Raw genomic sequence first — 23721 nt, 5'->3', positions numbered from 1 at the left:
CAACCAAATGGCTAATTCAAGATTTAGGGGCATAGAGTTGCATCAATCCCAAGTGAAAATGCCAGAATTCAGTGTACACATTTAGAGCATCTAACTTACAGATCACTACCATAGGACAGAGCTCCTGGAAATTATCATGTTTCAAATAGCATTCTGTTTGAACACTTCCAACATGAAGAACGATGCAGTCTGGGTTTAAAATCAGTGTTGTTAAGAACATAAATGAACCCTAGAGAGTAACAGTGATGTTTCATTTCTTATCTGATTAATTTCTGCTATCTTCCAAGGCAACAAAATTGGGACTAGAACAACTCTGTATGTCACTTATGTAATAATGACTATTGATGTTTTTATCACAATGATGGGACTGCCATTTGACTTTTCTGTGCCAGGGACCAAGATATCCTGGGCTACCTATCTCTAGAACCTGGGAGGCAGACTTCTTAAGGAAAGGAACTTCTCACCACAAAGTCCTCAAACTATTACCAAAATCACAACTTGATGACAGTATAAATCAAGGTGTTTAGTAAGGAAGCCTGATTGTTCTCTGACAAGAGCAGAGGTTCACCAGCTAAGAAACAGAACTTGACTAGCCCTGGGAGACCATGATTAGAACCCTCTTGTCCAAAAGCTCCTGAAAAACATCAATTTATTCCACAGTAACTTCTAAGGTAGTTATGCCTGTGTGTGCACCTGCATTTGTGCAGACAAGAAAAAGAGCACTTAGCTGAGACAATAACTTCGCAGGGAATAGAAGGATCTTAAATGACAACCTGATGCATTTTGAGTCTGATGCATTATGCATTTCATTAAGGAATATTTAGTTTATAAAAAGTTTCTACTCTGAAACATGATTGCATAGCTTGTGCATAAAAGGGTTCTCTGCGCTCTCCTTTGCTCTCTGGAGACTATAAAAGAGACTCTTGCAGGCAGCTAGCTCTAGCTTCTGGAAAGCACAACCGACAAGTTTCCATCTGTATCAAATAAAAGGAACTATTTGCTAGTAAGAAGTTGACTGTAGAAATCTGGCTAAAAGCCACTGAAGAATCTTTGGAGTATCCAGAAGTACTCTACAATTATTGGTTGTAGAAATCCTATAGAAAACTGAAAAGTATTTGGAACCTCTTTAGTATCTCTGTTGGTTATTTAAAGCACTACTGAAAAGTACCGTATTTTTCGCCCTATAGGACGCACTTTTTCCCCTCCAAAAATGGAGGGGAAATCTGTGTGCATCCTATGGGTCGGCAAATACAGGCTTTCACTGAAGCTTGGAGAGCGAGAGGGGTCGGTGCGCACTGACCCCTCTTGCTCTCCAGGCTTCAGGAAGCTATCAGCAAGCCTGGGGAGCCCGCGAGAGTTCCCGCAGGGCTCCCCACGCTGCAGATAGCAGCCTGCCGCCCGGCATGCCCTGAAGCAGAGCGCCAGCCGCACAAGCTCGGGGGACAGCGGGGAGGCGGAGCGCCACCATACCGCTGTTCCCCGACCTGGTTTGGTTTCCCCGACCTGGTTTGGGGGGGGAAATAAAGGGGGGGGAATTTCCTTTATTCCCCCCCCCCAAAAAAAAACTAGGTGCGTCCTATGGGACAGAGCGTCCTATGGGACGAAAAATACGGTAACTCTCCCGAGGAGCTTGTCTGAAATATGTAGTCAATGGCTGATGGTCACAGAAGAGGCTGAGGTGGGAAATGTGCCAATTTCCTGTTGGGTGAGATTGTGTTGGGGATAGAATCTCCTCACTCAGTCTCAAAAAGATGACTAAAAACTCCTGCCTGTTGACTGTTGCTGGTAGAGGCAAAACAAAACCTTCAGTGCATTAAGATAAGCTTCTGGTCCTCAACTAAAGATTTCATGGAAAGTCTACTTCCCAAGCAGAGGGAAGAAATAGGAACTGGGAGAGATCCATCTCTTAAGTTAAGCCAGGATCTTGGGAGGCTAACTATAGGATTTCTGTTGCCTCAGAGGAGAAAAACAATAAGGAAGACACTTTGGGAATCTGTAAAAAGACATTTTCTTCCATTTTGGACTGCCAATGAAGTGGTATATAGTGACACCTTTATGCTTTCTTCCAGTATCAGGTTACTAAGTGTAAGGAAAGGCTATGACTAGCTTAAGAAATTGCAAGATGAACTTCAAAAATATGGCGGATGTCAGTTGCAATCCTTATTACTCAATTTCAGCCTATCTAGCTAAATGTCAGAACTGTAATACTTTCAGAATCAAGTCAGGTGGCCACAGCACTGTAGGCAGAAACTATTCCCAAATTAGGACACAAAAATAAGTAAATGTGTATGGAAAGTCAGAATTCTATGATGTATGCGTTTTACAGCCAAAAATTACTGCACATCTAAATCCAAGAAGGGGGTTACACATACTGTTGATATTGCAAGTGTAACACTGCAAATATTTAATGGTATTTCTTCTCAAAACATAATCCATCAGCAAATGCCAAAAGCAGAAGGGGGAATTTTTATAAACAGAACATTGGGATAAAGAAAAATAACTCAATTTTGAAGCAAGTTGAGATAGCAAAAATAAATGCTAAGAACTTCCAGAAAGTATTCTAATGTGCAGCATAAATAGTGATGTTAAAAAAATTGCAGAGAGAGAGAGAGAGAGAGAGAAAGAGAGAGAGAGAGAGAGAGAGAGAGAGAGAAGTCAGTTGGATCTGGAAGGCAACTCGGAGTATGGAAGGGGGGAGGGGTATGAAAACTGGAATGCCCCAGTGAGAGAAGGGATCCTGTTCTTGTTGGCATGGCTCTGGTCTCCCAATAGGAGAAAGAAGGAAGTTCTATAAGTAACAGTATACTGTACATAGGAGTGAAATTTGCTTTGGTGATGCCAGGTGCCTAGATATTTGCACTAACATAACAATCTAGGAATGCAGAAGTTGGTACAAAACAAAGACATTCTCCTCTTTTGTCATTCCATAGGGCCAACACAGCAATACCCAATTCCTATGAATAAGATTCAATATTTTCCAGTAATGAAGGACATGCTGCTTTCTTTCTTTTTGAAAATCCACTTAACACAGACAAAAGTCAGATTAAGACAATGTGCCCAACAGCCAAAATGGCTATTAAGAAAACACAAAGGAACATTTGAACACATGTTTTTGCATTTGCAATGCTGAAAGCAAACTGCTAACCTAAATAGTTTTCTTTGTGCTGACATTCGTAATAATGAAATACTCAAGATACCAAGAGATGCAAGTCCAAATATTTGAAAATCTGTATTTACCCTGATTAATTCATTAACTTATTTGTTAAGCTGGGATTAGCATGTTGGCCCACTGACCGGTCAAATGTTGTCCACTGACCTCCTATTTGACCAAATACTGCCAAATATTTCATGAAGGGGAATATGACACTGGATAGGTCGCAGCTTAGCTTTTCTATTTAGTTATGTATCAGCAGTAACAGAGAATGAAGACTGCTTGCCCCTTCACCCTGCAGTAGTCAGGAGCATACTGTTGACATACTGAGGCAGATAGAAGAAAAAAGCAGGGGAAACAGGTAACCAAAGAACTAGCCTGCTTTCAATTTAGCACACTTGTCTTTAAAAACCAACTTGTGTTCAACAGTTGCTTTAAAAAAATATATATTTTAAAAAAATGTAAAGCGGATGAAAACGTGTTTGTCATCAGAAGCCCTTCCCCCTTAAAGGAACAAAAATGGTATGACATAATTTGTGACATAGCATTTTCTGAAAAACTGACCCAGAAACTACATACGGGTAGTGGGGAGGGGGGAGCAGGGAGACTTTCATAGCAGACTGGTGGCCATTCATTCAGCACACGAACAAAAACTCTACAGGACAAACTGCACCTGCTGCATTCCACAATTTATGTATGTATTAGCGTTCTCTTTCATATTGATATTAGCAACTTTTCAGCCTCTTTCCACTTCAGTGCTTGCATGAACTATGGTTTTTATCTGAACTATGCCTTTGAGTTCTGGAAAAGGAGGGGGGAACTTTCAGTTTGTAATTCTTGTTCTCTTCACTATATTTTTTATTTATTTATTTTTTAAGAAAGAAGCCCTCCTGAGAGTCCCTCTGCCATATGAAGTTTGCCTTCCCTGTTTGACATTTGCCTGTTTTCTTGGTTGGGGCCCTTTGTATATTAAATACCCTCCCCAGGGAAACCTGCCTGGCACCAGACCTGTTTCTTTTAAATCCCAGGTGAAGACCTTTTTTTCTCCCTAGGCATTCCAAAATGTATTGAAGCTGGTTTCCGAAGGCTGTTTCATGGTTTGTGTGGGATTTTGTTGATTTGTTTATTTTATACTGAGTTTTATTGTATTTGGGTGGTGGTGGTGGTGGTTGTAAACATGTACATGGGAGCAGACAGACCATAGGTCAACTTGTAAATTCACTGATTTTATTTAGTAACAAGTCAGTTGATTAAAATATAATTGCTCCAACAGTTAGTGCTTTAAAAATACTTGATCAAACAAATATTTTCTGACCAAATGCCCAATCCTAATAGCTGCCAAACTGACACTGTGGAAGACTATTATTGTACCTCTGGTCCCAGAAAATGATACACGTAAAGGCAGTGATAAGCTTGTTTTTCGTTCAGTGTTAGCATACTTTCGACTTTTACTGAGAGTCCCTTCATATGGCAAATCTTGAAATTGCTAACCTTCAAGATCTGTGATCATCATTTCCTGCTTGTTCTTGAGTTTAGCTAAGTTTTTGGCCTTTTCTTCTTCTTCAGCCAGCTGTGAAGTACACTCTGCAATTCTATCCTCCATTAATTTCTTTTCCTAATTGAGAAAAAGAAAGCAACTGTTAGATAGTACATATATGGGCTCAGAGCAATAGACATGGGTTCTGCAGATACAACTTGAGGCTGCATGAACGATGCGACAATTCAATTGCCCCTCCGTATTTTACTGATCCTCCTAAGATTTTAAAGCAAAATGTGCAGGGCGAGCTGAAAAGAAGCCTTGTTACTTAATTACTTCCACGTAATTAAAACACGGGCCTCATCCAGATATATTTAGTAGAGGGCACAACAGAAATCATCTGGTTCAGGACATATCATTCCCCAGGGATGAGGGGTAAATGTTTTTAATGGTTCAAATAGGGGAGAAGTAGAACTGACAAGGGTGCAGAGAGGTGAGAGCTCCCTGGGGTAAACACATGTCAAATGTATTTGGAGAAGGATGCTGTGTATAGGGGTTTACACTGAGTTTCTGAGCCAGGATGGGCCAGCTGGAATGGTGGACTGAGAGAGCACCAGTGGGGGGGCAGTGGACGCAAACTCCAAGGACAAGGAAGGGAGTACTGGAGGTGGAGTTGCTCTGGACATCAGAAAGTTCAACAAGCTACAATTCTCAAAAGGGGCAGACTTCTCCACAGAACCATTGTGGGTGAAGATACTGGGTCAGGGGCAATTTAGTACTTGAAGAGATGTGCTGTCATCCCCCTGACCAAAATGCTCATGGTGATTTTGAGATTGGAGAATGAAATCTAGGAGGCATCTGAAATAGGAAGTGTAGAAACCAGTGACTAACTACCCTCACGCATGTTCAGGTCATGATGAATAGCACTACCGCCATACAAATAGAAAACAGGTCTCCAAATGCAGGTTGGGATTAAAGGTGGGACCTGGGCTTGGAAAGGCTGAAGAATGCTACTCTAGAAGATGACCATTAAATCAAAGCTATCTTTCATAGAATGAACAGCAAAGCCCACCCTTTTTGAATGACTTATGACATCACTGCATGATAGCGGCACAACACATGACAAGAGTTTGCTCTATGGAGGGGGGGCAGGGAGGGTCCTAAATCCAAACAACAAACAGATGCCAATCACTCTCTGGATTACAAGATTGAGGAGCCACAAGACGGCTCCCACAGCAGTCACTTTTCACGCATTGCACTATTGCTTCCACATTCACTAGTTCTAAAGGAGTGTGTCACAATTTGCTCTCACCTTAAGAAATTTGGAATTTTGGTCCTCTAACAGTAAGATCTCTTCTTCCATCTTTTTTATTTTGGCTTCAGCTGTTACCTTCTCCAGCTGCAACTTCTGCCGAGCACCTTCTTCCTCATCGAGCTGCTCCTCTAAGTCCTTAAAAAACAGAAAGCTCAACTCAGCTATATTATAACTTGCCCACAGTTTTCACGTGGTCTCACCAAAGATAAGTCAATGTACCAAAATTTTGACATTTTCCAATCATCCTACCATCAGCACATCAAGAGATACCTGTATGTGCGCCTGCATTTTCTTCTTTTCATTCTGTAGCACTTGGTTCCTTTCTTCTTCCTCTTCCACCCTGGATTCTAAATCATGCAGAATTTCTTCTAACTCTTGCTTCTTTGAAGCCAGACGGGCTCTCATCTCTTCGGCTTCAGCAAAGAGTTCTGTCTCTGCTTGCAACTGCTCTGCAAGAATGTTTTTCTCTTCCAACAGCTGCAAATTCAGTAAGAAAGTATTGTCAATCCTCCTTCAATATATTGTCAAAAACAACCATTATATAGTTACGGGAGCATCTTGCATAGCTCACCCAGTCCTAAAAGTTACTGAAAGAACAAGCATGCACAGACAACCAGTTACCAGAAGGAAAGACTTCTGAGTGATGCTATTTGCTGTAATCTTGTGTCTATTCCTCCAGTTGTTCTCAAGGATGGAACCAAGAAGGAATAAACTAACAAGAGGGGGGAAATATATTCTTTATCTAGCCCAGGCTCCTGTTCACTATACCAGCCTCCAGCTATTTTTGCCATCAGTAGCCATATACATAGAGAGAAACTATACAGGGAGGGTGTGTATGCATACAGGGGTATACTTTGGTCTTTCAAATTTCAGTGGCTCCCTGTGCAAGGCCAAAATTCAGTGTCCCCTGCCTCTCACCTTCTGTTCCGCACATGTGCTATGTCATAGTTGCGACGCCCCTTCCAGCTCCATGCCCAGTGTGGAGGAACCAGTTACACTGCCCTAAATCTGCCTCTGATTATATGTATATATCCAGAAAAGATTGAGTTCAATTTCAAAAGCGATCCACTGTGCAGCTTCATACCCCTTCTCCAGGCCAGTCATTAAAATGTATTCGCTATAACTCCTTGCGTGTTTATTTGATCACACAATATGCTTTCTATTCCGACACAAACTAGCTAGATGTATCTAACCACAGAAAGTTAAGATGTTAGTTTTGCCTAGGTAGATAATAAAGTCATACATGCTATTAGAATAAGGTTCGACTTTGTGAATAGGTCAGATTGTGTATACAAACCTGTTGATGTTTCCTTTCCATCTCTTCAAGTTCTGCTTCTACCTTTGTCTGTTTCTCCTTCACCTTCAGAAGCTCCTCATCCTTAGCCTGAAGTTCTTCCTCCTGACGAGTAACTTGAAGCAGGGGCTTCACCTGCAAAGTATGACACAAGAGGCATGCCACTTTTGTGCTGCTGAAAATTCCTAACCATCACCACCACCACCACCACCCTTTGTGGACAACCTACCTTTGTGAACACTCTCCACCACTGCCAATGCCGCAGCTTCAAATAGGCAGCACAATTTCTCTGCAGGACTTTCAATGCACTCAGCTGCTGCTGTTTCTTAGCAAAAGCCCTGAACACAAACCAAGGTTTTCCATTTCAGTTGGGAATGTTTGCATTTTAACAGCTACATCAAAGCATTTCCAAAGCCATATTCAAGTGCAAGGGGGCAATACTCATGTTTTTTTTTATCCTGGCAATAAATTTATTCCATCAGACTGCTTCTCAAGCTTTTTAGCAGTGAAATAACCATGCATCTATCTGCAAATTCAGTGCTTTTGATTAAGCTAACTGAACATTTCCACAAAATCTGCACTTCAAATATAAGCGTCTGCCAAGATTACTATAAACACTTACTTCCTGGCAAGGTATCCCCTGCAGACTGCCTGGAAGAAGATGATGATGTCTGTGATCTTCAGATCCCTTTCTTCCTCTAGGTGTGCCAGAACACCAGCTCGGAAAAAAATCTTGCTCTGTCCAATTCTATACAAGTTGGGGTCCAGCTCTAATGCTCTGATCTGCACAAATACCCAAAACCCATTTGTTTCAAAATTTATAAGGCAAAGAAGGTAATGGTTTTTAGCAATGTTAGATTGCTACTGAATGACTTACCATGCGTTCACAAGCCTGCTTCCCATCCATAAATCCCTTAGGAATTGCATTAGGAGTCAGGATCTCATATCTACCAATCAATAAGAAAACAACTAGTTAAGCTCTGATCAAAATGTACAGGCACCAATTTTCATTTAATCCCCATGCTATGCTTGACTAATGACAGAAGGTTATGTTGAGGGGGAAGACTGGGTTTAACCACCTGAAATGATGTAGCTCTAAACATGCATTCTGGAGTAAAAGCCAAATCTAGTTATTATAGTACCTCTGTCTAAATTCTTGGAACACTATCCTGTTTGGAAATCCTTGCCGACAAATCCTTATTCCTTCCAAGACACCGTTGCAGCGAAGCTGATCTAGAACGAGGTGCGGATCCAGCTTTCCAGCCTAAAGGCAGAGGAAAAGCTCTGTTACAGGACAGTACTAGCAGCTCCTTGTAATCATCCTTCTGGCTTTTAGCCTTACCTAGTTAAACTAACCACTCACAAGGATGAAGTGGGGTTCTGAATACTTGTGAAAACATGAAATCCAAACCCTATCATGTCAGCAAATACATCAAATGTCAATAGTATTGTTGGAGATTCATTCCCCGTGTCTGCAGTCGTGGGATAGTTGTCTATGACGTGATAGTGTATGTTTTCATTCCACAGTGTGGGAAGTGATGGAGACAAGATGTTTTGTGTTACTGTGTTCCGTGAAGTGGGACTATTGTCCTTTGTTCTCTCTCTCTGTTGTCTGATGAGAAAGAGGATGGAGCTAAGTCAGAATGCTCCAAGTGTATTATATGTAAATAAATGTAGATTAGCCAAAATGCTGAGCTATTGAGTTCTGTTACACAAACTGCGAATACTCTGCGGATCCCTAAGTGTGCTAATGCCTTTTGGCATTAGTTGCTGTGATGTTCGGGTTGGAGAAAGCTTTTGAAGCTCCCGAACAATCGGCCAGGAGGGAAAGAACATGCCAGTTGGGCATGTGTCTCTACCAGGGTCCTACTTGAGAGTAGGTCACTCCTAACAAGTATTAGCGACTGGGAAGGGAAAATCAGAAGCATCTTTTAACGTTTGAAATGAACACATACCCTCTTTTCATGGTTTGGAATGATGCAGCGGACAAAATTTGGGTTAGTATTTCGCAGCGTGGCCATCAGTTTGGTGAGGGACTCCTTGTATAGCTGCCCCACAGTACGGAACATGCCCTTCTTGGTCTTGTAAGTTGAGCCAAACGCGGTCTCTGTTATCCCAGTGACTTGATCCAGACCCACAATGCGGTCCACTGCAGGCAACAAGAACACCGAATTAAGCGGATTCGGGAAACAGGGCAGCGCACGAGAGATAAAATGTTCAACAAATGCTCTGCGCGACAAACGGTGGAAGGTGCTGCCTACTATGGCAAAGCAATCTACATACATATGGAAGCAGCAGGATTGAAAGCAACACACCAGGCAGAACATTGTAGCTTTTGCCATTATGCACTACAAAGCACAAGTCACGGCTTTATGCACCAAAAGCCATTCCCTTTTCATACGTAAAAGGAATTTTAGACCAAGAAGCCGCAAATAATGTGAGTGAATATGTGGGAAGGTTTACAATAGAGCCAAAAAATGCAAATGACGACATGTATCAAACTTTGCTAGGAACAAACCATGATCAGCCTGCCAACAACTTCTGCTTAACTTGAAGAAAACATGGAATAATATTCCCATAGAAAATGGGGGGGGGGGGAGGAGAAATAATTAGGCCACTTTGTTTCACCACTGACATTCCCTTTACCACATCGTATGAAGTGCCATTCTGTGGGTATGTCATAGCAAATATATCAGTACACCTGAGATATCCACTGTGTATGTGACAATGATAAAGCTTCTGTAAAGCTCTTTACTTTTTTTGAGGAACAGAAGGGAAAGGATTATTTATAGTGTTTTCCTCTATGGGTTATATAAATAAACCAAACTCTAAAGGCATGAGGAACCAAGCACACATTTGGAGCAGGAGGACAGGGGGAGGAGATATTGTTTTTTGGTCAGTTATCAAAAGAGAAATGCAAATAAACAAATCTCAGGACAGCCACAAGTACTGGGTAATCATAGGAAACAACACATTAAAATCTTCAACCTAAGATCTTGCTAATTAACCTAGTCATTCATTGCACCAGAAATCTAACATCTACTTCCCAGTTAGACCAAAAGCACCTCAGCCTAAAATGTTGAAATTCATACTAGGTTCAGGGAGTCCTTTCCCCTGTGTCCCTAGACAAATAAAATTTAGACAACTTGGCCATGCTGCTTATACCGACCAAGTGGCACGTCGTAGTACTTATGAAGTTCAAGAATCTATCCTGCAGCTAAAACCACTGCCATGTCTACTTTAATTAAGTATGCATAAAATTACGTCACACTATTAACTAATGAGAGAGTAATGCATGCTGCATCCTCCAATGAAGGAAGAGCCAAACTGTAACCAATCCCCCAAGTTGAAGTGAATATGGGCCATATTCTTAAGTATTTGCACAATCATGTATTTCACAAAATACATTTTTTTTCTATCAGGAGTAGAAATCAGTCCCCTCTAGCGATCAAGGAAGCAGCGCATGAGAGCAGATCCACTCAGGAAAAAGCAACATGCTTCATTTTGAAACTACATCAATATGATTAACTTAGATACACCCATGGAGATACATAAATTCCCTGCTTATGTATTTTAGCTTACAACAAAAGCACGATCAGACTCGTAATGGTGGCAGTAAAAATCTAATAAAATGCCAAAGCAGGCTCCGTAAAATACTTTTAGTGAAAAACAAAGACGACTAAAGAGCAGCTTTAAAGTCTACCAAAATACATAGAGTTTTGCTAATGGGGTAATCTTATAGGTTTACTCAGAAGTAAATTCCACTGCGATCAACTGGGCTTAGTTCCTTGTAACTCTGCTTAGGAGCGCAGCCTAACTGAGATTTGCTTCAAGTTTAGAAGTGCTCCTGCAGATTAATGGGCAGCATATACCCCTGGCAGAATTTGTTTACTTGGCCCAAGTACTGACGGACTTCCCTCATAAGCTATCATTCAAAATATAGGCATTTAATAGCAACAATACTAATTTTGAGCAGCTTCTGAAATAATAAACATTCAACATGCCATTTAATGCCAGCGCAGCAAGTTGTATAAAGAAAACTTGCTTTGACTGCAATTAAAAAAAAATTGTATACAGACATTAACAAGTACAAATCATACCGAACCAGAGTACCGAGACTCCTAATTTCAAATACCCAAAATCATCAAGGTATGTTGGAGAAGCAAGCCTGTGTTTCAAAATGCAGCTACTCACTTGCAAAGCTTCTAGAGGTGCAGTACAAAAAATGAGACTCTATGTATGCAGCAGCAACTAAATAGGTATGTGCCCAAGAACATTTGCCTTGTGGAGGTAACGCTAAGGTTAGGATGAAATGAAAGTTCATGCTTGCCTAACAAGCAAAAAAATGTTTTTCCTACAGATTCAAGTCCTGCTTTTAGGAGGCCTATGTTATTATTTTTGTTTTTCATTCATTCACCTGGTGTATCAGGAAGACCAGTAACATTGTCATAGAAAGAAGCTCTCTGAAAATTGTGAATCTCTATGGCACAGAAACAGCAAGAACAAAGAGCAGATACACAAGACAGTCTAGTTAGTAAAGAGAAGACAATTTTGAATTGCAAGCAAGCTTTAACAAAGTGCATAACAGGTCGCTATGGTGTAATGATGGATCTTCAGCAGTGTGTATTGATTTCAGGGCCCAAACAGTGAACATAAAGGCAGGTGTCAGACTATAGATTTACAAGGGAACAGTGATTCCATCTTTCACAACAAGGAACTGTTTACTGAAATAATGTTCTGAAATGGAACAATTGTGTTCATGCATACTTTGGGGCTGGTTTGCAACCTCTTTAATAGAGAAACCAGTGCTTTTTTCCTTAAAAAATGTTTAGGGGTACTCTCATTTTCCTACTCATATTGCAATACTGTCCCTCAATGAGGCTAAACTTAGATTCACAAAATGTTTAGGGGTATGTGTACCCCTGCGTCCCCCCAGAAAAAAAGCACTGAGAGAGTGCCCACAGGCACACCTTCTACTAAGTTTACAACTTAACTTATGACAGACGTGGAAATGCCCCCTTCTCACAATCCACGTACGGTCCCTGCTCCAAGGCATTTACAATATTCCCAGATGGCCGTTTATCATAGTCATTACACATTCTTGAAACCTGGCTCCATAAAACCTCAAAAGCATTTCTTCTGTCTTCAGCATGTTTACTTTGCTTCACTAAAGTTGACCTTAGCGAGGAAATAAAACTGCTAATATTGCACCTTTGTATAAATCTATGATGGGCCACACTTGTATAGTGCAGCTGGTAGCTATATCTTTAAAAGGCTGTTTGTGGACCTGAAAATGATGCAGAACAATGGCAACCAAATTTACCAGGGGCCTTAAGCATGTCCCCAACATAAGGAAAGCTGACCATCTTGATTTGTGGCTAATTTTGCTAGCAGGCTAGGTTCAAGGTTCTTGTGTTAGCTCACAAAGCCAAAATCAACTTGGGCCCAAAGTACCTCAGTGCCCATCTGGTCCCTTATACACCACCTCACTCCCCGAGATCCTGGTGGTTCCTCACAGGTCTGCGGTTTGGTAGGCCTTCATTACAGGCCTGTAGGGGTTTGGCAGGGACCAGCCCTCCCCTTCTTTGAGAAGCCCCTTGAAAGCTGTATTTTCTGGACAGGCCTTCCCAACATGCATTTCTTTTTTAAACCAACCAGTATCTACTGATGTTTTAAATTATGTTTTATAGATGTTTCTAGATTTTATTGTATTTTATGCTGTCAGCTGCCTTGATATATTTTATGTATCTGTAGAAAATGCCCCTCCTACAGCACTTTCTAAGCACCTAGGAATCAGCTGGTTGTCAGATGCCTGGGAAGTGCTGCTCAAGGGGCTTTGCAAGCTCTTTTGGAAGGAAAACAATGCTCTGCTTTTAGATGGAGCATTCTTTTTTTTCTTTCCAAGGAACAGGTACAGAATTCCCACCAATTGGGTGATATGCAGTATCTCCAAACTTGCTAGATTGGTTGAACAATCTATCATTGCAGAAAGCCGACTTTGGGAGTCTGATAACAGTCAATAGAGTTGGGAAGTCCAAACCTCTGTGGGTCTTCAAAGGTAGATGGCACAGTTACTGGCGAGCATTAGCTTTTGCCCTTATGTCTGGTTTGTGCTTTCCCATAGGCATCTGTTTGGTCACTATGGAACACAGGGATCCAGGATTAAGAGTGTCTTTTGGTGTAATCCATCAGATCTCTTCCTAAATTAAGTTAATGTGAAGCTAAGAGTTAAGCAGGCATTAAAAGGATACTAAATTATAACACCGTCTTGGAAGCACTCCAAGCAACGCAACCAAGTTTTAAGAAGTGTTTTTGGTTAAGCAAGCTTATGGTCTGCCATACCAGGCACACAGAAAATTAACAATGCAAGAAAAAGACTTAATGTACTATTATGATACAACCTTTAAGAGCTATTTAAACTTTGATTATTCAAAATTCTTAGTTTACTGTCCTGTTTTACCAGTGTACCCATTGCTGATAACTAAAACAGCAGCTTCAGTACTTTTAGCTGTCATGAAAGTTTGAGAGTCGTTTAGTCACAACACAGACTTTCAAACTATCCTAAATGACTACGAAAAGAGTCTACTCAAAACACACTTGCAGCTAAGTAGCTTGATGTATGGAAGTGCAATCAGCCCATAATGACACATGTGCAAGTAAATTAATTGATACTGCAGCGGCACTTCAAACCCTCCTGTTGCTACTGCTGGCAGGAATCTCAGAGGAATTGAACTAATCCATGAAGGATTCATGTGTTAGCTTTGCAGAGAAGGCCCCAACTCACCCACCAGGATTTACCAGCTCATCTTATATAGATTAGGAGCAGATTCTTACCATCCTTCCAAAGCTCTGCCACAAATTTGTCTGAAGACTGGTGTAGAAGCGTAGCCACATTGTCATTCAGAGGGTCCATATTCTTCATAAGCCACTCATCTGCCTTGTAGTCCACCTGGAATTAAGCAAGTGGGATAAACAGCAAATACTGCCAACCTTCCCAACCTGTTTTTTGTTTTTAAGGGAGGATGAGTTGCATCTCCTCATATGTGATTGACATTTAAGTAGTGCTGAAATTGTGAAGAACCTCTGCACACACTTACTGAACTCCCTTTTCGGACTAACACTGAATGTACCACACTGTCAAGGGTGTATGGCTAGCAGGCACAACTCCACCGTCACACTGAATGCATGAGGTGGGTTGTCTGAACAGGGTTTTTATGTGTACAGTGGATCCACTTAACATGATACTTTCCAGATTCTCCCTCTGCTGCAAGTGACACATAAGTCTTTCAAACTCATTTTAGAGATCACAACTTCCCAGTGTTTACATGGCGGTAGGCTACTATTGAGAAAATGCCTCCCCCCCCCCCAACCAATTGTAGGGTTATTATCATTTTTTAAAAAAATTATTCTTATTCTTATTTATTAAAATTATCCCACCCTGAAGCAAAGTTCTTAACCTGAAGCACTAAATCTGGGTTAGCGGAGTCTGTAACCTGAAGCGCATGTAACCCGAGGTACCACTGTACTGCAGCACATGAAGTATCTTGCATGGAATCAAAATGGTCACCAGAGTTTGGAAGCAAAATATTTCACTCTCCAATCCTACCTGATGACCAGACTCAGGAGGCCAAACCTATTCTCAAATACCAAGATACACAGGCTCCTGTAGCCTCTCAGAAGTCCCACAAATGGGACACACTGATAAATGCCGAAGAAATCATATAGCATTTCATGCTTACCCTTCCTGCATAATGAATGATGCAGAAGTCTGCCTTGTCCTTCAGCTGCCGAGGCTTTTGGAATTTGGAATGGGTTCCTTGTTCCTGGACCAGTTTTTCTACAAATGTCTTGTCAGTTGCTTTGGGGAACCAGCACTCTTCATCCAGGAGAGCAAGTACACCAGGGGGGTTGGCCTAGCAAGTAGATAAATAAATGTTTTATTACCAGAATCTATTCTGTTCTCACCTCCCCTCATTTGATATTCCTTTCACCATACAGTTGCACCTGAGCAACACAGCCGAAGCAGAGCACGTGCTTATGCAAAAATAAGATCCATATTCGCATTTCAACGGGAGATACAAGTGGACATACGTGACTAATGGCAGTGGAGTCCCCCCCCCCCAAGTCAGTTGATTTTGAAATCAGATACAAGAAGGGAACAAGATACAAGCATATCAAGAATTCTAAAGCATCAAGTTCAACCAACTTGATGCTTTGCCTCACAGGATGTCTCATAGCAACACAGAGCTACCTGAAATGTAATCAAAATTATCAGAACCGAAGTAAGAGCTATTAAAGGTATAGGACGAGAAATAGGAAAAGGAACAGAGCTCAGTGACATATACACTGAAAGTCAGGGTTCCCTACCATTCAGTTAGCTCACAAAATAATGTGTGACATAAGCAAGCCTAGAGTACATTTGGGCATGTTCCAAGTTACCAGCGCCTTGTTAATCAGATCCAGTGAGGCATGTATTGCCTGTAAGAACATCATTCTGAATTTCAGTTCATAACACATTTTTCTGGCTGGGTTTTGTTTATTATAAATTTGCTTTTTAAGTCGCCTGATCAGTTTTTAATTAGAAAAGCAGAATAATAATGCCACAAATGCAAATCAGGAGGGTAGCACTTGCTGGATTTGTCTACAGGCACACTTTACAGAAATGTCTCTTGATTCAACACTTAAATCCCGGAGAAGCCCCTCTAGAAAAACAAAAAACAAACTTGGATCGGTACGGTGTATGGAATGATTTACATTAAAGAGAGATCTTGGTTGAGAAAGCTATGAGCTGTTAAAAGGACAAGGATGAGAACTTACAGGTCTTTCAATTAAATCAATACAGGGTTGCAGATCCAGTCCAAAGTCAATAAAGTTCCACTCTATGCCCTCCCTCTGATACTCCTCCTGCTCCAAGATAAACATGGTGTGGTTGAATAACTGCTGCAGCTTCTCATTGGTATAGTTGATGCAAAGTTGCTCAAAGGAATTCAGCTAGGGGAAAATAACAAGAAAGTTAACTTTTTAGAGTTTTACAGCTTTTGTATTGGTTATACTACAATGTAAGTTTTGCAGGGCAAACCATTTAACAAGCAACTGGCCAAACGTGCAGAGAGTTTTGCACATGATTCTATGATAGCAAGGAAATAAGGCAGACATGCTAATCTCTTACACAGAAACCCCATCTCATTCAGAGCTTACCAAGACTGCTTAAAAGTCAGGAAAAGCCACTGAAAAATGTGGTCACGTGTAGAGTAGAATCTTATCCATGAAATTTCAATATTGCAGTTTGGAGCTACCAGATCCATTGCAATGCTATTTTATATATGTTACAAAAATCTCTCGATATAGTAAGTACTGGAGATTTCTTTCATTTGTCTAAATACCTCAAAGATTTCAAATCCAGCAATATCCAAGATTCCGATGAAAGAAGCTCCCTGTCGCTTGGTCCTATCCAGAGCTTTGTTAATGCGGTGAACAAGCCAGCGGAAAAGGCGTTCGTAGGTAGCTTTTGCCAATGCCTCTACAGCAAAGTCTGCCTGAAAATTAGAAAAAGAATTTGGAAGAAGTTATAAGAAAATAGAAAGATTAAGTTTAACACAGTTACTATTTCTAATAGAAAGATAATGAACGTGCTATTTCCTAGGTATATTTATTTTGTTTATATCCCACCCTTCATCCCAAAGGAGTATGTCATATTCTAATTAAGATCTAAGCTTGAACATTGTACCACCTAGACACAGAAGGCCAGCCATTATGTGGCTTTCTAGTTTTTCTACAGACACACACATATCAAACTGTATCTCACTGATCAACCACTGCACCCAGCATACTGATGCTCAATGTAATTGTCTCCTTATTTGGAACTCCAATGTTGAAGCTCAACCAAGAGGCATTGATGGGGATCCAGGCACTTTTGAAATGCCATAACTACCGTATTTTTTGCACCACAACACTCACTTTTTTCCTCCTAAAAAGTAAGGGGAAATGTCTGTGTGTGTTATGGAGAGAATGCCTACGGGTGGCATGCCTACAGATTTTCCTCCTCTAAAAACTACGTGCGTGTTATGGTCGGGTGCGTGTTATAGAGCAAAAAATACGGTAACTTGTCAGCAGTTTTTGGGCTCCAGGTGAAACCCGAGGCCTCATATGCAGTCTTACTATAACAACACAGGATATTTAACCACCCCCCAGGGCAAAGAGAAATGGTGAGAATGTTTGCTGGCCAGAAATTGGTGGCTACTTTGGGTGGAATAAGATTCAACATTTTGCATCACGGAGCTTACTTGTTCTTTGGTTTGTGCTTTCTGGACGTAGTCCCTGCCAACTTTAATGCGTGGCGTGAGTATTGCTCGAGTAAATTCCATTACATTCATCCCCAACAGGTGGCAGAGTTTCTGTGCAACTACAAATACAAACAATGCAATCAGTTACCAGAACCTCAACAACTGGTTTTACACTGAATAAGTGTCCCCAAAAAGTATTTCCCCACAGTTCCTAATGTTAAGGAACCCTTTCCAAGTCAACTTGTTTGACAATGTACTCCCTGTGTATTGCAAAGGACTCCAGTGAATGTTCTAGGCTGCCAACTCAGTTCATATAGGCTTAATGAGCCTTTGCACTACCCTACATGAACCAAGCGTACACCCTAGCACACATTCAGCCACTGCCCTGCAGCTACATGTTGCAGGGGAACGCTGGTAACGTTGGGCAAATTGACCTTCAAGGAAGTTTTTCCACCATTACTGCTTCTATCAATGAGGAATCTCAGCATTTCCCAGAAAACCATTTGAAAATCACTCAAGGGGTAACACCAGAACAGTCGTACCTTGGATCCCAAACACCTTGGTACTTGTCCGTTTTGGCTCCCGAACGCCACAAACCCGGAAGTGAGTGTTCCGGTTTGTGAACACTCTTTGGAACATGAACATCCGACCGGGCTTCTGATTGGCTGCAGGAGCTTCCTGCAGCCAATCAGAAGCCACGCCTTCGTTTCCAAATGTTTTGTAAGTCAAAAGGTCTTCCGGAACGGATTCTGTTCAACTTCCAAGGTACCACTGTACTTCACATTAATGAAAGGCAAGGCGATAAGTAAGCTTTGCAACTCAACGAGTGAAGCCTTCCAAACAACCAATGCAATAAGTTCATAATTCTAGCATTCATTCACCAGGAACGTGTGCCTGGGTTTGCGTATAATAAAACTCTGTGTTAGCATATAATAAAACTATCACTGAAACTCTGTAGATTCAGGAAATACATATTAAATATAGTTGTGCTTCATACATGTCACAGCATACATTTCAACCAATATTAAATCAGCGCTCAGGGGGGCGGGGGGGGGGGGATAATGAACCCACTCTGATGACAAAGGCAGTCACACACTACTCTATGCATTAACAAGTTCCCTTAAGAAATCCACTTAAGCACAAAGGGCTGAATGATACAGATGATCCTTGTCACAGAGAATACAAAAGTGAACTAAGAACGTGAGAAAATTCCTACTTGTGTCACGATTCCACACCCCCCCCCCCATGATTAAGAGGAACATTAGACACGGATAGTATTAAATTATAAAGTCAGTCCTATGCATACCACCCTGTCACTTGAATGATCAGATTTTCTAAACTTAGCATTTATGGTCTCCAATTCTCCAAAAAGTCGTGTTTGGCTCCAGAATCACTGTCCCTGGCAGCATAATCACTGTATAGACCCAAGAAAAATAAACCGATTCAACTGCACATACCATTTTACTTGGGAGTTTTAAAGACTTTGCTGATAAGCTCTTAATGAGGTTAGAGTTCAAATACTTTTTCAAAGAGGAAATACCTCAACATAGTCTCAGGGATTCTGCAGTATTTAGTAGGTTTGGGGGTGGGGTGGGGGAACAAAACACAAGATGTGTGAACAGTACCAGTTTCTTAGTACCTGAAGGCTAGGACTTATCGCTACAACCACAGCTGCCTCTATATTGCAGGCATAACCAACATGGTACATGATGATGTGAGCTGCAACTCCCATCATCCCTGGCCGTGCTGCTTGGGGCTGATGGGAGCTGCAGTCTTCAACGTCTGAATGGCACCACATTGGCTATCCTTGATACAGAAGGAGCTGTTTCTTTGCAAGCATCTATGCAGATATCAATCACTGATGAGGAAAATAGACTAAAATCAAGTCTACTGAGCTTGTAAATATATCTACCCGTATTTTCCGGCATAGATGCCTGGTCGGTATTTCGCTCTTTCTTGAAGGAAATGTTACCAAACTGCAGTACTGAGGACACCACTTTCAACATAGCTGGAGGCACACAAAAGAGCAGAGGACAAGAGCAGATAAATACATCGTGTATACCTGTTTGACAGGCAGTCAAGTTCAGTATGAAATAAGAATATCTAACTGGTTCAGGAAACCCATAGGACAGGCCCCCTCTGTTTCAGATCAGGTCATAGCTGTATCTGACAAGTCCAATGTTTCAACAAGTCAAGGTATTTGTCAGAGGCTCTACAAACCCTAAAATAAAGGTACTGAAATCCTACACTAGGGTAATCCAGTTCTACACCAAGAAGTTATTACCTTTTTTAGGATTTATGCTACTCTTGAAGTGTTAATGAACTACATAATGTCCTGCCCGGACCGTTAAAAGTCTCTGACTTTTTAAGATTTTACTGCTCATTATGTACACACTTTCAACTCCATATTTAGAGCCATATACCATGTTTATTAAGCTGCGATGCCACACTATTCTAGATACAATACTGAACTTACCTTCTGCATTTTTACAAAAATGCTACAGGTTTTAAGTGTAAAAACACACATTTCCCAGCTTCAAAAACCAAAGCCATTTCAAACATACCCAAGATTTCATCATGAGAAAACCCCATGATATGCATGGCTTCCATTGTCTCCTGAAAGTTATCCTTATCTTGCTGGCCAGGAATGGGCACGTAGCCATTGGAGAGGAATCTGTAGTTATTAAACCCTTCAAGGAGTAAATCAGCTGTATTGAGGAGGAAAAACACAAAAGAGGTTTCTTCAAGACACTGGGAAATTCCTGACATCTGCAAAGTGGTTGGGCTTTTGTAAGGAACAAACCCAAAATTGTTGAGTTTTTGTGGGGAAACCTCCCCCCAAAATAGTAATTTAAAGCTTCTGGAGCTGTTTCCGCTGCTTTTTCCCATCATGTTGCCATACATCCGGGTTTTCCCTGACATTTTACCAATTTGGCAAAATTCCCCCCTGCACCATTTTTACACCCCAAAACCAGGACATCACAGGACTTTTCCTGACATATGGCAAGCCTATACAAGACATTATGGCAGGCCAGTATTTTATTTTCTAACAATGACAAAGTTTAAAGAGTTCAGAGACCAATTCCCTAGTATTTATAAACTATTTTAAAACCCAGATTCATTTTCACATTGGGCTGGAAACAAACAAAAACTTTCCAGAGGACAAATGTAGACAAACAATATTTCAGAAGACACAAAAGTAAAAAATGAGTATCCTCAAAGAACATCTACATCTGGAATGCTGATGATCCCAAGAAGAAGTGGAAGCCTTCTCACAATAATTTGTGCTTCATCTAAAGTGTAAATACCATGCTGCTTTGGCCTATCAACAGCATCTTGGCACCATTCCCAGCTTGAGTGCTCTTATGTCCAGTGTGAGTTTGATAGCTGATGCTAGCACTCCTTTAACTGCCTGGCTTGAAGCTTACATGTTTCTGTCCAGCCAAGGGCTCAATAAATTTTATAAAGCTTTAGACTGTAATTGTCTGCTGGATCTGTTAATATGGCTGATACAGATTTCATTGAGGCCTGCACCACTGCAGCATTCCAAATACAGAACCTTAACTCCAAATACCGAACTGAAGCCTAGCTGCAGAGTTCATTATTTAGGAATCACTCATCCAAGGTATCTTGGACAGCGCCAGTACAAATGACCTTACAAACAGAGCCACCTGTGCCCTTCACATATGCAAAAAGATAGTAAAACCATGAAATCAGTTCAGCTTCTGTTTAAACGCTGCAACTAATAAATTCTAAAGAATAACGCACTGACTCACCTTTCAAGTGTTCGCCTGCCCCGGATAGAAGCTGATAGAAGATATGAAAAGTCCGCTCATCTTTGGCTTGACGGACGGCACGTGACTTTTCTAGGAGGTCTGAGCCAGAGCAATTAAGGATTGTAATGGACAACTATGCAGTTTTGCCATGAAAAGGAAACAAACTCCTAATTAACAACAGCAATCCCCCCACCCCATTTCTTTTCACACATTCTATTTTGCACTGTGTCTTCATCAGCACCAGAAATTCTCAGCGTAGAATTTGATGTGCAAGATTAGTACCTCTAAAACCATTAGAGGTCCTACGCGTCTTCCAAATAGTCTGAGCTACATCCACCACGGGCTGCACTATTCATAAATTAATCTGATCAAAATTGTTTCCTTGAGTCTTAAAGAGAGAGAGAGAGAGAGAGAGTGCAAAATCCATAAATTAAGCAGAGGTGCAATACCACTTCACAGCCAGCTTAGAGGAAGACAAGGAGATATCACTGAAAGGAGGGATAATGTTCTCCTGGCATGTGGTGAACTCCCTCTGAGCTTCCAGGCTGTGCATAAACTGAGAACTGCTTGTGCTTGGGCTACTAAATGCCATCAGGCTCTGATTCAGAAGATTCTGCAACCCATGATTCCTGCTTGCAATTGCTTAGTGGCAATATAAATGCACTCTGCATATGCCATTAGCCACAGGCCTTTTTCAAACTATTTAATCTTCCAGAGCTAAGCTCTAACAGAGGAGGCAGTTCTGGACGTATAACCCTGCTATGAGTAAATCGTACTTTAGGGAAGACTTGAAGAAAATGAAGGAAATGTGACATTTTAAAATAATAATAATAATAATCTACTAAATTTGTTAGTCACTCTGTCTCATCCAGGGCAACCCAAAGTGGATTACAACCAACCAACAACCAAATTAACAACAAAATAAAACCCCATATAGATACATTAAAACTAAGGCGGAAAAGAAATACATTAAAAAATTTCCGCCAACTTCTGAAAGGCCACAGATAGTTAAAGGCCAAAGGCCTGGTTATAGAGGAAAGTTTTTGCCTGCAGCCTTATAACAACAACAACAACAACAAATTGTTTTTTAAAATAAGGTTGAAGGAAGAAAATAGAGTGGGAATGTGAAAAGAGCAACTGAGGGAGCTAGATTTCAAAAGTATGTATTATAAAGGAAATAAAAGACAGAACAAAAACATTTTCTGTTAAAAAAAATAAGGTATGCTGATCAAGGGAAGGGTAAGTATTGTGTAGGAAATATATATGCCATTTTGCGTAGGGGTGCATTTCAACAGTGAATTTCAACACAACAGAAAGGAGCAAGATATACAACATCTGAGTCCATGAAGCCTAGATGCTCCATTTTTATTTGCTGACAGAATTATATGGCAAGCTCCTCTCTTGATTCTAGAATCTAGAGGCCCTTAGGAAGTTCATACTTCAGGGAGCTTTGCAAAGTGTCGTGTCTCCAACCATGAAATTGGCATTTTGCTTGCATACTGTTTTTAAGCTGCCTATAACAGCTGAATGGATTTCAGAAAGGGAAAAGTAGGGAATTTGGAAGTACAGCATATGTAGATTTGAGGAAAATGTGGTAAGCAATCAAAATGGTTGCAAGAACTCCATGCTAAATCTTCCACTTTCTGCATTCTGAACTGCAGACCTTTGTGCAATGGTCATAACCAGCCACAAAAGCTGTAGTTACTCATTTTAATTACTTCCTATCATATCTAGTCCATTGGTAATTTTCCCAGCAACAAAATCACCCAGGTGCAGTTTCAGTGTATACCAAGACAGAACACAGCCTTGTAACCCGGTCTTCAGATGACTCAACTGATGAAGCTTTATTTACTTCAGCAGAACCTGAGCCTATACAGCACTGAGAATTGGGATAAATGTTGACCAGCCTATTGTGGCATATTTTAAAAATTGTGTACCTTGGAAGTCAGGAGTATGCACCAGAATTTCTTCAATATTAAGGCCTGTGCATATTTGGCGCTTATTCTACAAACCAATAATGGAAGTGCACTTCTGCATAAGCCCCGAGTTTTCCAACATAGCCGCTGAAGAAGTGTCTACTGTATTTTAACCAAGTCATCAATACACTTTCAATAATAATAATAATAATAATAATAATAATAATAATAAATTATTTGTACCCTGCCCATCTAGCTGGGTTTCCCCATAATCAGAGTTTATCAAATGAGCTACTGAGAACAGGATACATGTTTCAATGTTGGCCCCAACAATATAACCAGTAACATCAAAATTTATTCTGATGAACTTGCCCTGTAGGAAAAACACAGATAAGAAATTACTACCTTACAAATTCAATGCATCCAAGTTTATTTAAACTGAGAAGAGAAGCAGCAATACCCCTCAACTACAGCTACATTTTACCTTTATATCCATTAAATCAATGTTT

The 23721-nt window shown here is 40.8% G+C and overlaps 1 protein-coding gene across 4 annotated transcripts in view; it reads right to left on the bottom strand.

The window, feature by feature from the left end:
- Nucleotides 1-23721, bottom strand: part of MYH10 (myosin heavy chain 10) — a 75142-nt gene that overhangs the window by 15754 nt on the left and 35667 nt on the right. For all 4 annotated transcript variants that reach the window (XM_080993558.1, XM_080993557.1, XM_080993559.1 and 1 more), the window contains 18 exons: nucleotides 23522-23585; nucleotides 21297-21395; nucleotides 20085-20228; nucleotides 19433-19528; nucleotides 17521-17639; nucleotides 16621-16773; nucleotides 16055-16228; nucleotides 14977-15150; nucleotides 14072-14186; nucleotides 9193-9386; nucleotides 8380-8501; nucleotides 8115-8184; nucleotides 7860-8020; nucleotides 7467-7575; nucleotides 7241-7372; nucleotides 6214-6420; nucleotides 5941-6078; nucleotides 4643-4766 (listed from right to left, as the gene is read on the bottom strand). In XM_080993558.1, the coding sequence (XP_080849684.1) occupies nucleotides 4643-4766; nucleotides 5941-6078; nucleotides 6214-6420; nucleotides 7241-7372; nucleotides 7467-7575; nucleotides 7860-8020; nucleotides 8115-8184; nucleotides 8380-8501; nucleotides 9193-9386; nucleotides 14072-14186; nucleotides 14977-15150; nucleotides 16055-16228; nucleotides 16621-16773; nucleotides 17521-17639; nucleotides 19433-19528; nucleotides 20085-20228; nucleotides 21297-21395; nucleotides 23522-23585 (2395 nt within the window). The remainder of the gene's footprint in view (nucleotides 1-4642; nucleotides 4767-5940; nucleotides 6079-6213; nucleotides 6421-7240; nucleotides 7373-7466; nucleotides 7576-7859; nucleotides 8021-8114; nucleotides 8185-8379; nucleotides 8502-9192; nucleotides 9387-14071; nucleotides 14187-14976; nucleotides 15151-16054; nucleotides 16229-16620; nucleotides 16774-17520; nucleotides 17640-19432; nucleotides 19529-20084; nucleotides 20229-21296; nucleotides 21396-23521; nucleotides 23586-23721) is intronic.

Source organism: Podarcis pityusensis (assembly GCF_964106645.2).
Source record: "Podarcis pityusensis genome assembly, chromosome: 2".
NCBI classification, from domain to species: Eukaryota; Metazoa; Chordata; class Lepidosauria; order Squamata; family Lacertidae; genus Podarcis; species Podarcis pityusensis.
The sequence above is the reverse complement of the archived record's forward strand: the minus strand, read 5'-3'. Positions and strand labels throughout refer to the sequence as shown.